The sequence below is a fragment of the Equus quagga genome, chromosome 1 (genome assembly GCF_021613505.1).
Source record: "Equus quagga isolate Etosha38 chromosome 1, UCLA_HA_Equagga_1.0, whole genome shotgun sequence".
NCBI lineage: Eukaryota > Metazoa > Chordata > Mammalia > Perissodactyla > Equidae > Equus > Equus quagga.
In genome coordinates, this window is record NC_060267.1 from 124,140,637 (window position 1) to 124,153,811 (window position 13,175).

At 45.2% G+C, this 13,175-nt stretch overlaps 1 protein-coding gene across 7 annotated transcripts in view; it reads right to left on the reverse strand.

Moving 5' to 3' along the window:
* Positions 1-408: 408 nt before the first annotated feature.
* The window catches only part of ATXN7 (ataxin 7), a 130,156-nt gene continuing 117,389 nt past the window's right edge, over positions 409-13,175 (reverse strand). For 5 of the 7 annotated variants that reach the window (XM_046637618.1, XM_046637598.1, XM_046637606.1 and 2 more), the window contains 3 exons: positions 12,959-13,157; positions 12,480-12,601; positions 409-8,066 (listed from right to left, as the gene is read on the reverse strand). In XM_046637618.1, the coding sequence (XP_046493574.1) occupies positions 7,073-8,066; positions 12,480-12,601; positions 12,959-13,157 (1,315 nt within the window). In that variant the 3' untranslated portion in view covers positions 409-7,072. The remainder of the gene's footprint in view (positions 8,067-12,479; positions 12,602-12,958; positions 13,158-13,175) is intronic. The other 2 variants (XR_006884996.1, XM_046637590.1) reach the window with 2 other exon arrangements.

Consider the following 13,175-nt stretch of genomic DNA (forward strand, 5'->3'; position numbering starts at 1 on the left):
AAGGCACGTGTACTGCCAGTGAGGGAGCTACGTAAAAGCAGAGAAGAGATCAGACCAGCTCTGCATAAAAATGTTACCTCTAACCAAAATTGACCTCAGGCCATCAAATTTACATATAAGCCAAGTACAAATAGAACGTGCTTCTCTATCTATCAACTCCCCTTTGTTGACAAACCTGCAGGGCAAGAATGCAGTAGTGTCCACTGTCTGCAGTTACTACATTATCCAAGGCAAAGCTTTCCGCACAAGAATGGAAACATCCTGAGTCCTCAGAAGGGCTGAGCTTGTACAGAAGGGAAGCTAAAGGAAGGTGCTTCACAAGGTGTCTGATGCCTAAAACGAAGACAAGTCAGACTGGACCGAAAGGGTTAGTACCATAACGAGGCAGAAACGTGTGAAACAGTTCATGCAGCCACCTTATTTATTGAGAAGTCCTCATTTTATTGCCCGTTTAGTAACATGTTTGTTCCACAAACTGATTTCTCATAAAGCAAAGCACAACTTTTTCTTATAAATAGTATAAATTATTTTATTTACAGAAACTTGTTACAAAACAAATAGACTATATATTTCTTCTCTTTTAAATATCCAAAGTAATTTTCTATCCCTTGACATTTGTTCATGTTCTATACAGCAGCCAACACAAAGTCCAGCTGAGATGCTCTTGATTATGTGTACAAATTATCAAACTATTCACACATTTTAACACAGGAGATTGCTTTTATAACCAAGCTCAAAGAAAAACAGCAAAATGCTTTCAAGGCCCTACATTCACACTGACAGTATGTAGTGCTCATTTAAATGATCTGAAAATGTAAAATGTTTTGCACAAAATGTAAAAATGATTATTTTCTGCTAAACAATGAAACTGTTAACAATCATTTTCCAAAGTCCAACTTCATCCCCCAGGACAGATGAGAGAGATTAAGAAACCGCTTGGCAACAGAACTCTTGCAGGAAGACAGCTGCCTGTTTAAGTTACATTTTTCAAATTATACATTTTGTTTTCAATGTCCTCAGAGGTACTTTGTATTATATTTTTGGAATACAAAATATTTTAAATATTCTATTTTAAACTCTGTATTTCATGAGTGAGTAACAAAACGGACACATTGTGTAAGTTGCTGGCTGACAAAAAGATTTGTAACCCTTGGTGCCACGGGGCAATCCATCACTAGTTGAATTACTGGGAACCAAAAGGTCTGAATTTTAAAATACCTTATAAAATTACCAGCATTGGTGGTTTTCAATTCCTCCCCTAAAATTTTAGAAACAATATTTAGGTGGAAAAAGCAAACTCCAAAAGTTCAACTGAACATTCAAGTCTTTTTAAAGAGAATCTGTCTAAGCTTAAAACTAGGTTCAGGCACTTTCAGTTTGTTTCCATTAGTTTTAAACCACATCACATACGAACACACATGTGCTCAGAGGGTACACATACACACACACAGGCGCACGCACACACAAAACACTAACAAAAGAAAAGCAGTGTGTCACTTAGTTACATGTAGTCTATCGGGAAATCAGGCAACTAGGGAGAAGCAATGCCCACTTCATCTGTCTGAATCCACTCCCGGGACATTAAAGGGACAAAACGGCTTTCACTTTCACAGAGGCAAACCTTCAACTGTGAAGGAGGCAGGTCCTAGGACTATCGGCTTGGCAGTGAACCACTTCAAATTATAAAAAGGTATTTACTTTTATTAATTAATAAATAAATACTAGATGATCTCAATTGTACCAAAACAGGATATCAGAAAAAAAGACCTGTGCAAAAATACATATTTAAATATGTACAATTCATTTTTAACAAAATATGTCTTCTGAAATAGGGATACTTCCATATTTATAATAGAACAAGAAATTCCAAAATAAAGATACAAAAGTAGGTTTTGTATAATTCTTTGTTCATCATTGCAGCACTTTTTTTTTTTTTTTTGTAGGTTAAGAAAACTGCAGTTGTTGTCATGAAATTCTATTCGAAAGAATATAAAAATTATCTTGGTTTTAAATTGATACCAAAGTCTGTCTAGAAACAACCCAACCACTGCAAATTTGGTTTTTGCAAGTTAATTTAATTCAAAAAAATACTTGTACTCCTGTGTTTTAAATGGTCTTAATTGTTCATCATAATAAAAAGTAGTTGTAGGAGAAAATAAAATATTTGAACAACAGTCTAAAATTTAATAGCACTGTTTAGAATAGGTCTGTTTGTGGCAGGCAGAATTCCAAATGGCTAATTTCCTAATCCCGATGCTCTGTGTACTACTGGGAGACATAATCAAATTCAATTAAAACCTCAGTCTAAGAAATCAAATGATCAATACTCGATAATCTAAATATCTACATTACTCTGAATCAACTTGCTATTGTGGATCCTATTCACATCTTTCGGAACAACATGATCTGTCTATAAATTCCATCGCTAAAAGCAACTTTATTTATAACCATCAAGTCCCCTTGGCTCTGAAAATAAATTCTACCCAGACCCCATTGCACTTGTCACCAAGGAATCAAACTAAGGACGTTCTGATTCCCTCTTACCTCCTTCCTCTCCCTCCAGTGGGAAGGAACAATCAGACTGATTTCTCCTCACTCCACCGAACCGGCCCATCCGTGCTCTCCTTCCTAAGCTCTCCTATAGCATCATTTAAGAAACATTTACTGATTGATTGCATAATAAGTGAACAAGATACTGTTTCCCCTTCCTTTGAAAAAATCAAGATTTTACATCAATTTATAGCTAAAGTATCTGCATAATGTTTTTGCTTTCTTACATAATAAGAATAATTCTGTAGTAATTCACATTATTAGGCTGGTAACCAAGTATTTATTCATTCTACCTGTTGTTGACTTGAAATTCCCTGAAACTGAAGTTTGTAACCCAAGAATTGTAGGGAAAAAAGGATGCACTAGACTGGCTCTGTCCAGGCCCTGACCGGGGCGATGATCAGAGCTTTGGGAATTGACCCTGTGTGTGGCAACTTCATACGTTCTCCTAAGCAAAAGAGCCCAGTTCTCGTTCCAGGAGCTGTGGTTGTGGCATCACCTATTAAAAAGCCCCAGCTTCACGTTCAATGACACCTTCTCAAGCAACAATGTTTTAACATAGTAAGTTCTTTCTTTTGGGGTGGGGTACTAGAAAAAACATCCCGGAGGGTCTCCAAAACTCTCTTAGGAAGATGGCTGGCATTAATCCCCAGAAAAGAGGGTGTGTCAGAGAAATACTATACATGCATCACATTACCTCTGCCACACAGGACAGGTACACTTGCGCTACCTCCCCTCCCTGGGGGCCTGCTCCCCACCCCAACGGCATCCACATAAACACCTGTGGCGGCAGGAAGGGGAGTGCGGACACACACACACACAATGGGGAGTGCTCAGAGAGGAATTTACACAAAGACCCAGGATAGTGTCCAAAGAGGAGAGATCAAGGGTAATACAGAGTGCCTGGAAACATTTAAATAGATTAATGACTCTGTGAATGACAGTTTCTGCTGCATCCTAATCACCTCACTTTACAAAGGCAATTTTTTTAAAATGGGAGACTGGGCAGGACAACCAGCCCAATCTGCCACACTGTTTACATGAAGACTTAAAGGGTAAAAAACGCCATCTCTTTGGAAATCTTGGAAAAATGTTTCCCCCCGTAGTGATTTTATCCACCCCCTCCCACCAAAATTTGGCTTTCCATTATCAAAACTAGCTTGCATTTGCATTTTCTTTTTAAAAAAATCACACAGAATTGCTTTTATCCCATGAAAAGTAAGCCTCTAAAATGATGTATACTTGCTCTATGGGCATCAATGGCTTTAAAGTAGTTTGTAAGTTAGAAACTTCTGAGAGCTTCTTATCCCAAATTACTCACAAAAGGCCGAGAAAAAATACTGGCCATTTTGTGATGGTGCCTTGCACTAACGTCCACATTCATTCCTGGAACATTGATAAACACCTAACGACAGATCCCCTTCTCCAGAGGGTTACTCCGTGCAGCCCTGCTCTCCTTCAGAAGGTGTCTCCAGTTAAGGGGCCTAAAGCTGGAGAGTGACCCACAGAAGACAGTGTGAAAGGGACCTGAGGGTGGAGAGGAGGGAGGGAGAAAAGGCTACAGTAACGCTCTTCTCGAAACATTCTTTGCCCAGCCGACCTCCTGGAAGAGTGGCTCCGTGATAGACTGCAAGTTAAAGACAAAACAACTTCTCACAGTTCGGCAGCAAGCAGTCCAGACCACTGTAACACTGAGAAAAGCAATTCGGTGGCTGAACTTGATCCAGTGTCCTTTACGAGTACTCACTGCTACAGACATAGCTTCAGGGAAATCCTCGTTAAAACAACAGCCCGGCAGATTTCTACCCTTGAGGCCCACAGGAGGTTGGGAAAACAGACTCAAAGGCATCGTGGAGTCCAGAGTGCTGAGTGGAGGTGTAACTTGTCGTCAAAAGTGTCCAGATTATTCCTCCCCGGACTATTTTCAGCTGTCAGGGACGTGCCTTTGGCTTTCAAAAAAGAGGGGTGGGGAGACAACAAAAAGGTAAGTCAGCGGTTGTACACTGCACTGCGCTGATGCTAAACAAGAATATTCCAAAGGCCACACGCCACTGACATCTCCACTGACTGGGTGATGCCAGGAGAGTCAGCTACAAAATTTGGCCTTAGCTTTCAAAAGCCTTCACTGCCCTTGAGCAAAATCATTCTAAAGGACTGACTTTGAGACAACTGTCTAGGTGAGATGCCAGGCCAGGTTTCTAGCTTAGAGAAAAGGCTTAGGGTTTGCCTTTTGGTTTTATTTACTGATTTTGTTTCCCTGAAGGCATTCTAGGTTGTCAACTGAGAACTGAACAAGGTCAAATGGGCTGGCACACACAGGTGTGAGAGCTCACACCCGAGGCAGTGCTCCTCAGGGAGAGGGAGCTCTGGCCCTCACTGTCCCACAGGGAGCTATTTTTAAGTCCTTGGTGGCAGAGGCCATGAACAGACTGGCAGGGGGGTAGGGAAGAGGGCAACTGCCCATCCTCATCTCCTAGCTTCCCAGCATGTCCCAGTGCATTCCCTTGTTAAGGGAGCTTCAACCAGCTCAGTTATCTGTCCTAAAATCAGCTCCAGGAGGAGCAGCAAGTTGAGGTGCCTACTTTTCTAAGAGCAGCATTCTTTAAAGCATTGTGGAGTCTTGGGTCCCTTTGAGATTCTGATGAAAGCCACAGGATCTCTCTTGCAGATAAATGAGCACAGACACAAAACTATGCAACAGTTTTTTGGGGGGTTTGCTGATCCTCTGATCTCTAGCCATGCCCCCCCTCCAGGATTTGTGCAGCATAACGAAAAGTATTCCACTGCACAGAGGAAATCTTTCTCAAATACGAACTTAAGTTGAAACTAATTTTAAGGAAAAGAACTGAAACTTAGGCTGTTGGTCCTAGTGGGATACAGCCCCCCCAAATGGTAGAAATCGGAGGTGGCAAACTCGTAGCTCATGAGCCCAACTTAGCCAACAGATGTGTGGGCTACACCAGATTAAAAAATACCACAAAAAGCTATACAGCTTAAGAAAATGGCTGACTTTCTCATGCAAGTCCAGATCTGCAGTTTCCCTCTGAAACTGGTTAAGTTTCTGGGAGCAGCTGCTCCATGTAAATGGGGCTCCCACTCCCCCATTTTCCACAGACACTGTTCCTCTCAGCTGCACCAGGCCAGCTTCTTCTTCCCCATTCTGCTGCTGTGGGTGGTAAGGTCTGCAGCCAAGTCCACATGAAGACAGAGCACACTCATACAAACGTGGGCATCACAACGCAATGGAACGTCCCTCCTGCGGGGTTCCAGGAGAATCAGGACGCTGCACGCAGGAGGGAGTTTTTAAGGGATGGGTCTGTCATTCTTATGGTGTTTGCATTGCCTTTTTATGCTCATCGTAAACTATCATGAGGAACTATAAACCAGGAAGTAAACACACACTGTCACTTGTCCAGGAACCCCTTGCTCAAAGAGTCAAACAGCCAGTGTGGATTTGTGGGATTTGTGGCTCACACAGAAGAATTTAAGCAGCTGCTATTTAAATTCATGGATAATTATTTTCCCCATACCTTTGGCATTGGGCATTAATTCACACAGATATTGGAGGGAAATTATATCACAGTAAGAAACTTCTTGGTATTTTCTGAAAAAGTCCTACCTGGCATTTGAGTTAAATTCTGAAGACGAGAAAAGAAAAGAATCAAAAAAAGCCCTCACATTTTAAATCAGGGCTCTGGGACGATGCCGCTGAAATTCCTGCTCGTAAGCAAGGGGAGAAGATATCCCGACGAATGAAATAAGATGAGAGAGGAGCTGGAAGTTAAGAGTAGAGGAAGCTGGAAGAAACGGCTACAGGAGAGAAGGTTGGGAGAAGACAGTAATAGCAAAAGAGGGGGAAAGACAGATTCAGTGTGAGAGAGAAGTCCGACACACAGTGAGCCACTTCTCTACAAATGGGCCCATGCTCAGATTTCTCTTTAATCTATCACAACTTCAATGAGATTTTAGTCCTCTGCGATGCCCACACTTAATGCTGTTTTCCTGCTTCCCTGGAAAACTTAGAGGAGAAAATATAGTTACAGGGAGAGAGTTGACCAGAAAATCTGAAATTCCTTGATGGGAAAAATATTAAAAGCTCTTGCTTTTTAAAATTTAAATCATCTCTTTCTAGATCAGTTTGATTTTAGCTTAGCTTTCTTCAGAGGAACATACTAGAAAGCTGTTCTGCTTCCCTCCGGAACAGCATCACAGGAAGCACATGTCCACCAGGCACTATACTCGTTTGCTCTGGAGAGAGATTTTGCTGTCACACGGGATGGTTTCCGCAGCCCTATCTGCTAAAGTGCACCTCTGTGGTTTCCTGACCCAAAAGCATCTTCCAAGTCATCAAAATTCTGGCAGAGAGGAGCCTGTTTTACCTTCATATGGCCATGAACTCTTCCTTTTTTTAAAGGACACCAGGAAGCTGGACATCTGTGTATAGGCAAACCAACCAACCCCAACCACACAGATCTCCCAGCAGGCGAAAGACCTCAAGGAGGAAATGGCCTCCCCACAGGGCTCACAGTCCATTTCCTACCTGATGGAGGAGGGAACTGTTCGTCAGTCCTTGCGCCCCTGGGCTGGTGCCTGTGTGTTTCACATGGACGTTGTTCATGGCTGGCAATTTGGCAACCTTTGTGGGTTTGCTGCTGTTGTTGTTGACGCTGCTTGAGCCGGGCGAGCACTTTCTTTTCTTGCCTATGAGTTTCTCGAGAGGAGTGTGTGAGTGTGAATAACTGTGGGAGTTGACAGGCAGTTCGCTGGACTGGTGAATGAATGGGCCAAGAGAAAGCGTGGAATCACTGCTGTTCACCATCACACTCATTCTCTTGATGGATTCCGCAGGGCTCCCGCCGGGGGGGCCCCTCCCTGACTGCTCGTGCCGGACACTCAGTGAGTTCACTTTACTTGCCACACAGTTGAGGCCGATGCCGTGGGAAGCTGTTACCGGTGAGGGGTAGGGAGGCCCAGAGTGAGCCACACAGTTTTTCCTAAAAGACTCCATGGAATGAGAAGAAGAGGAGGAGGAGGAGGAGGAGGAGGAAGAGTGAACTAACAGTGGGGAACTGTTTTTGCGTTTCTTTCCTGAGCCGCCGCTGGTACTGCTACTGGCATTGTGACAGTTAGTGCTGTTACCAGAAGACTCCTTGGGTCTTAAAGACTTGCTGGATTTCAACTTCTGAGGTTTCCTGGACATGGGGGAGGAGGGCACTGAGGAAAGGCCAGAGGGCGTGGAAGGGGATGAGGACGAAGAGGACACTTGTCTGGATTGCATACTGCACACAGGATCCATTGCCCCAGAAGCAGCAGGCTGTGCATTTAATGTGGTTCCATGAGCTGGTACCGATTTGCTATTTGGGGAGATGTAGGTGGAGGACAGCAGGACTGGGGATGTAGACACGGTGGCTGCTGCCAGATAGCTGACCCCACATTGTGATGTCGGCACAGAGTTTGTCCGGTGAGGAACACGTGTGGAGACAGGTGATGTGGTACTCGGCACTGGTGGGATTTTCCTGCAAAAAAGGAGAGGGCAGTGAGTGATATTCACCACAGCCATTCATGGGAACTTTTAGATGGACACCCCTTCGCCTCTGGCACAGAGAAGCACACTCCCGTCAGAGTGACCACTCTGAAATGCAGAGCCAATTCTGTCACTTCTCTCCTTCAATCCCCTAATGCCTTCCTGGGGTTCTCAGAACAGTGGTCTGTAAAGCCCTGTGTGCTACTGCTCCAGCTTCATACCCCCTGCTCCCAGCCCCCACCCCAGATCCCTGATTCCAGCCGCTGATCATCCTTAAGTTCTGAGAACAGGCCATGACGTAGACCCTGTATATCTTCTGGCTAGAACTCTCTGACCCCAACTTTCGCTCATCCTTTAGTCTCAGCTCATCATCACCTAGGAAATCTGTCCTGATCATCCCGACTTGCTCAGTTCCCCATGGACTTGCACTGCCCCCCATTCCTAGACTTCGGAGGACTCAGGGTGGTTTCAATGTGTGATTGTTGATCACTGCCTAATTTCTTTGTAGATGGAACAACCCACAGCTTATTCACCATCATAGCCCCAGTGGCTAGCACAGTGCCTGGAATACGGAAGGAAGGCACTCAATAAATGCCAAGAGAATTCATGAACAAATGAGGAAAAAGGAAGGGCACAGTTGACTAATAACAACTGCTAGGTCTTAACTACTGGTCGAAATGACTGTACAAGGGAATGAAGCCCCCAGATCTTCAGGGGATTTCCAGTCGCAGTGCTGGAACAAGGTATTCTGTTAGTAATGTCTGGGCAGGGTATCCATCTGGGGTAAGGGAGCCATTCAAATAGTCAAACCAGGGAGGCTCCCCCTTTTATCTCAGCTCTGATTTTAAAATGTGACACCACCAACATTTTAAAAACTTTTATGATGGAATTAACACTGAGGTGGCAAAACAGAAAATGGCCTGCCTGGAAGGCCAACCCTGCCTGCTCCTGACTTCACGGGCGGCTCTGGCTGATGCAGTCACCATACCAGCAGGGTTCTAATTCCTCAGCTTCCAGCGCAAGAGCTGGTCCAGACTGCTGCCAAAGTGCTTTCAGATGCTTCTGCAGAAGAACTACAGGTATTAATGAAAGGACTTAATTGCTGCAAGTGTTTGCACCAGCTTTAAAACCCCCATTCAAGGATGTAGCTTGGCCCACAAGTCAGGGCTTCCCAACTTTGGCTGCACAATAGAATCACCTGTGGAGTTTAGGCCACGCCCAGATCCACTATACTAGAATGCCTGGGGGTTGGGGCCTGTACATTAATAATTTTGAAATCTCTCCAGGAGATTCCAACACAAATCCAAGACTGAGAAGCCGGGCACTATCCCCATGCTACTCATGGAGGACAAGCACTGATAGTACCTGAGAGGCTTGTTAGAATGCTGAGTCCCTGGGCCCCACCGCAGACCTACAGATTCACCAGAATCTGTGTTTCAGCAAGATCTCCAGGCGAGTCATGGGCACTGGCACCATGGAGAAGCCCTGCTCTCCATGAAGTACAGGTGCTTGCGCTTACTGGGCGCAGTGGCTTCTTGTGGCCACCAGGTGGCCTCTTAGGAAGATGGAGCCTAAAGACCAGGCTGCTGGAACCAAATCCTGGGAAAAGGAAAAGGCTTCCATAGGGGAAGGGATGTGACCTCTCTGGACTAAGCTATTGGTTCCTCTTAAGCTCTTTTAAGTCATTACCTTCTGCATAAAGAAGAGACAAACAATATGTAGTCATACATATTGTCATACACGGACTTGTGTTTGCATAACACAATCTAAAAAGTTAAATTTATCAATCTAAAAAATTAAAAACAAAAAACACCCAAACGAAAAAACCCTTTGATAACCATCCCAGCCCCTCCTCAGGGGATAGTGATTGCAAATCAACAGTGGGCAAGCAGTTGACCAGACACTGAAGATGATTTATTTCATGGTCATACTCAAATTCCACTTCCACTTATCCCCAAATTAACCACAATAAGCAACTAAAGGGTAAAGGGGCCAAGAAGAGTGCTGCCCAAACTGGGGCTCTTCCTTGGCTGAGCCGGCAGGGTGGGACCTGGACCACTTTGAGGGTTTTCTTGAGTGCCTCAAAGATGCTACCTGAGAAGAGTTCTCCTCTGGCTGAGAAATGCTCAACCACTCCCAGCAAATCTCAGGGGCTACGTGAGTCGGCCTACCTCACTCCTGTGTAAGGGAGCATTTCCTCGAGTACCTGGCCCAGCACCTCTCTCCAAGCTCCTGTCTGTCCCAAGCCTGTGTTCCAGCTCACCACTGAACAACACGTCTGTCTCTGCTGTAATGACTTTTTTAAAACCAAAGCTCATGGTAACGGAAAGGAATGGTGTCCTCCTTTCTGGGAGCAAGTGATTGATAAGGCAGTCAGCCTCTGACAGAACAGAGAGGGAGACAGTGCAGTCAATCTCATGATCCTGCTTCTTCAAAAGTTTTCAGCACAAAGAAGAAAAGCTCTCCACATGAGCCACTAAGGACCAAAACCATCTTCACCCAAACTATTGGTCATAAGCCACGTTTCAATGTAATGGGGATAAAATATTCCGAGGACCTTTTAAACTCTTAGGAGTACGCTATGCCAGTAGTTTAGTGATCTCAATGAGCTCTCCACATCCCACCAGGTAGTCTGAAGAAATAAGCAGCTGAGATTTCATGTATCTTGGGGTGGGTGAGTATTGACAGACCCCCAGCGGCCCAACAAACCACTGCCCTGAGTCAGTCTCTGGAAAGGGACGAAGTTCCTTCATTAAGAAGGAACAGGAGTGTCTTATCTAGTAAGAGCCAGGAAGAAATGTGAACCAGAAAAGCAGAGTAACACTGCTCTGGGTCTGGTTTTCGAAGTGAACAAACACAAGTCCTATTAATGATCATGGAGATGGTTCTTTGGATTGTGGACTACCCAAAGCCTCTGACTTTATTAGGAAACCAAGGCAAGGAGGCAAACAGATGTACTGGCAGAGTCCATTCAAGGAGGCACTAGTAAATGATGCCCCAATGGAGGATCTGGGATGACCCATGGATTACTGGCTAGTCCCCTTTAGCAAATCTCAATGTTTCCCAAAGAAGGTTCCACCAAAAACTAGCTCCCCAAGATGCTCCCCTAAAAAAGGTTCCCAGGTCAAAAGAGCTTGGGAAACATTCTACATTCTACATGATACCCCATGCTGTGAGAGTTACAATGGACACTACCCATTAAAGGCCCCAAGCAGTCCTGCAGCAATGAAAACTGCTTTACTTCAGGAGAGGCTGAGACCCTCCTGGCCGTGGAACCCTTGTTTCACTTACGATCCTGTTTGGTAAACACTAGCTCGTTGATCACTTTATCTTAAATTGTAAATCAGAGCACATAAACCCTCAACAGCTCCCTGCTGCACTCAACACCAATTCCAGTGTCACCGGGCCTCTGCTGGCCTCTCGGATCTCATCTCGTACTATACTCACTTTCCTGCTGTTTCTCAAACAAGCCACATTCTTTTCTAACTCAAGACTTTCACAAACACAGTTCCCTCTGCCTGGAACCCACTACTCCCCACCACCCTGTGGCTGCTCTTTCTCATCCAGCCATCACAGTTGAAGGGCCGCCTCTTCAGAGAGGCTTTCCCTAAATCCCTCTGGCCTGTTATTTTCCCATCTCAGCTCTCTAGAATCGAACTCCTTCTGGGTCCAAATCCTGGCCCTACCACTACTTTGCTGTGCAACCTTGTTTCTCAGTTTCATTATCTGGAAAATAAGGATAATCAAGCTCATCTGACACAGCAAATTGTGAAAATTTAATACATTTAATAAGTGCCTGGCACACAGTGAGCCCTCAGTAAGTGTTAGAGATTATCACTACATCTATTATCTCCCTTATGACAAGCTATAATCTCTCTTTGTTGGTTTTTTTTTCTTTTGAGGAAGATTAGCCCTGAGCTAACTGCTGTCAATTCTCCTCTTTTTGCTGAGAAAGACTGGCCCTTAGCTAACATCTGTGCCTATCTTCCTCTACTTTATATATGGGACACCTACCACAGCATAGCTTGCCAAGCGGTGCCATGTCCATACCTGGGATCCGAACCAGCGAACCCCAGGCCGCCAAAGTGGAACGTGTGAACTTAACCACTGTGCCACTGGGCCAGCCCCTCTTTATTGGTTTTTGTGTTTCTCCTCAGAACTAGAATGTGATCTCCATACATTTGGGAGTTCCTCTGCCTGAACCACAGTGCCCAGAACAAGACATATTTAATGAAATAGTGAATGAATGAATGAATGATGAGGGGCCTTCTTCTCAGGGTGAGTCATGGCCCTATTCATTTGAGATAAGCTTTCCTTCACTAAATCACTCTCACGAGAAACATGGATGCAGCAGTGAGTAGTGAGCCCCTCTCCTCACCCCAGCAGTGGTGGGGCAGGCACTTACTTCCACAGCTGCGCGTTCAGATGCTTCTCCACCATGAGGTTGAGGGCGCAGCGAAGCCGGTTCCACCTGGAGTCAAACACGTAATAGCCTCTTCCAATCTGCCGGCTCCCAAATGTGCAAAACTGCAAGAGAGAGCAAAACTGCATGTGCTTGCTGACTCTGACATGACGCACCCAGCGAGCACTCTCTCCTTCAGGAAAGGAGCTAACCATGAAAGCACAGCTTACTCTGAGTACCGGAGGCTGTGAAGCATGAGAGTGACAATGCCTAGCCCTGAGTTTTATGAAAAGAAAGGGAAAAGCATGAGACGTCCCTGGACAGGGTGCATGCTGCCCCTGGGGCACCCTGTTCTGAGCTGTTCTCACACCTTGACGGCATCCCCACAGGAACGGGCATGCCAAGGTCCCTGGTGCGCCCCCCTGCAGTGCCCTGTCCCTGCTGCATGGGAAGGGTCAACGCGGGGTGGATGTGGAACTTACAGATGCTGGCTGAGGATGATGACCTGAATAATGACAGTCCAGTTTTTCAACAGACTCTTCTTTGTCATCGCCTTCTCCCTCCTCACTGGATAACCGAGAAGCTGGCTCAGTGGCAGGCAGGGGAGGGTGTGGAGATTCATGGACTGGAGGAGGGTCAATGGGGGCACTCCCACCTTGCTGAGCAGGGCAGCCTGGAGGCCTTGGTGAGTAGAAAGTG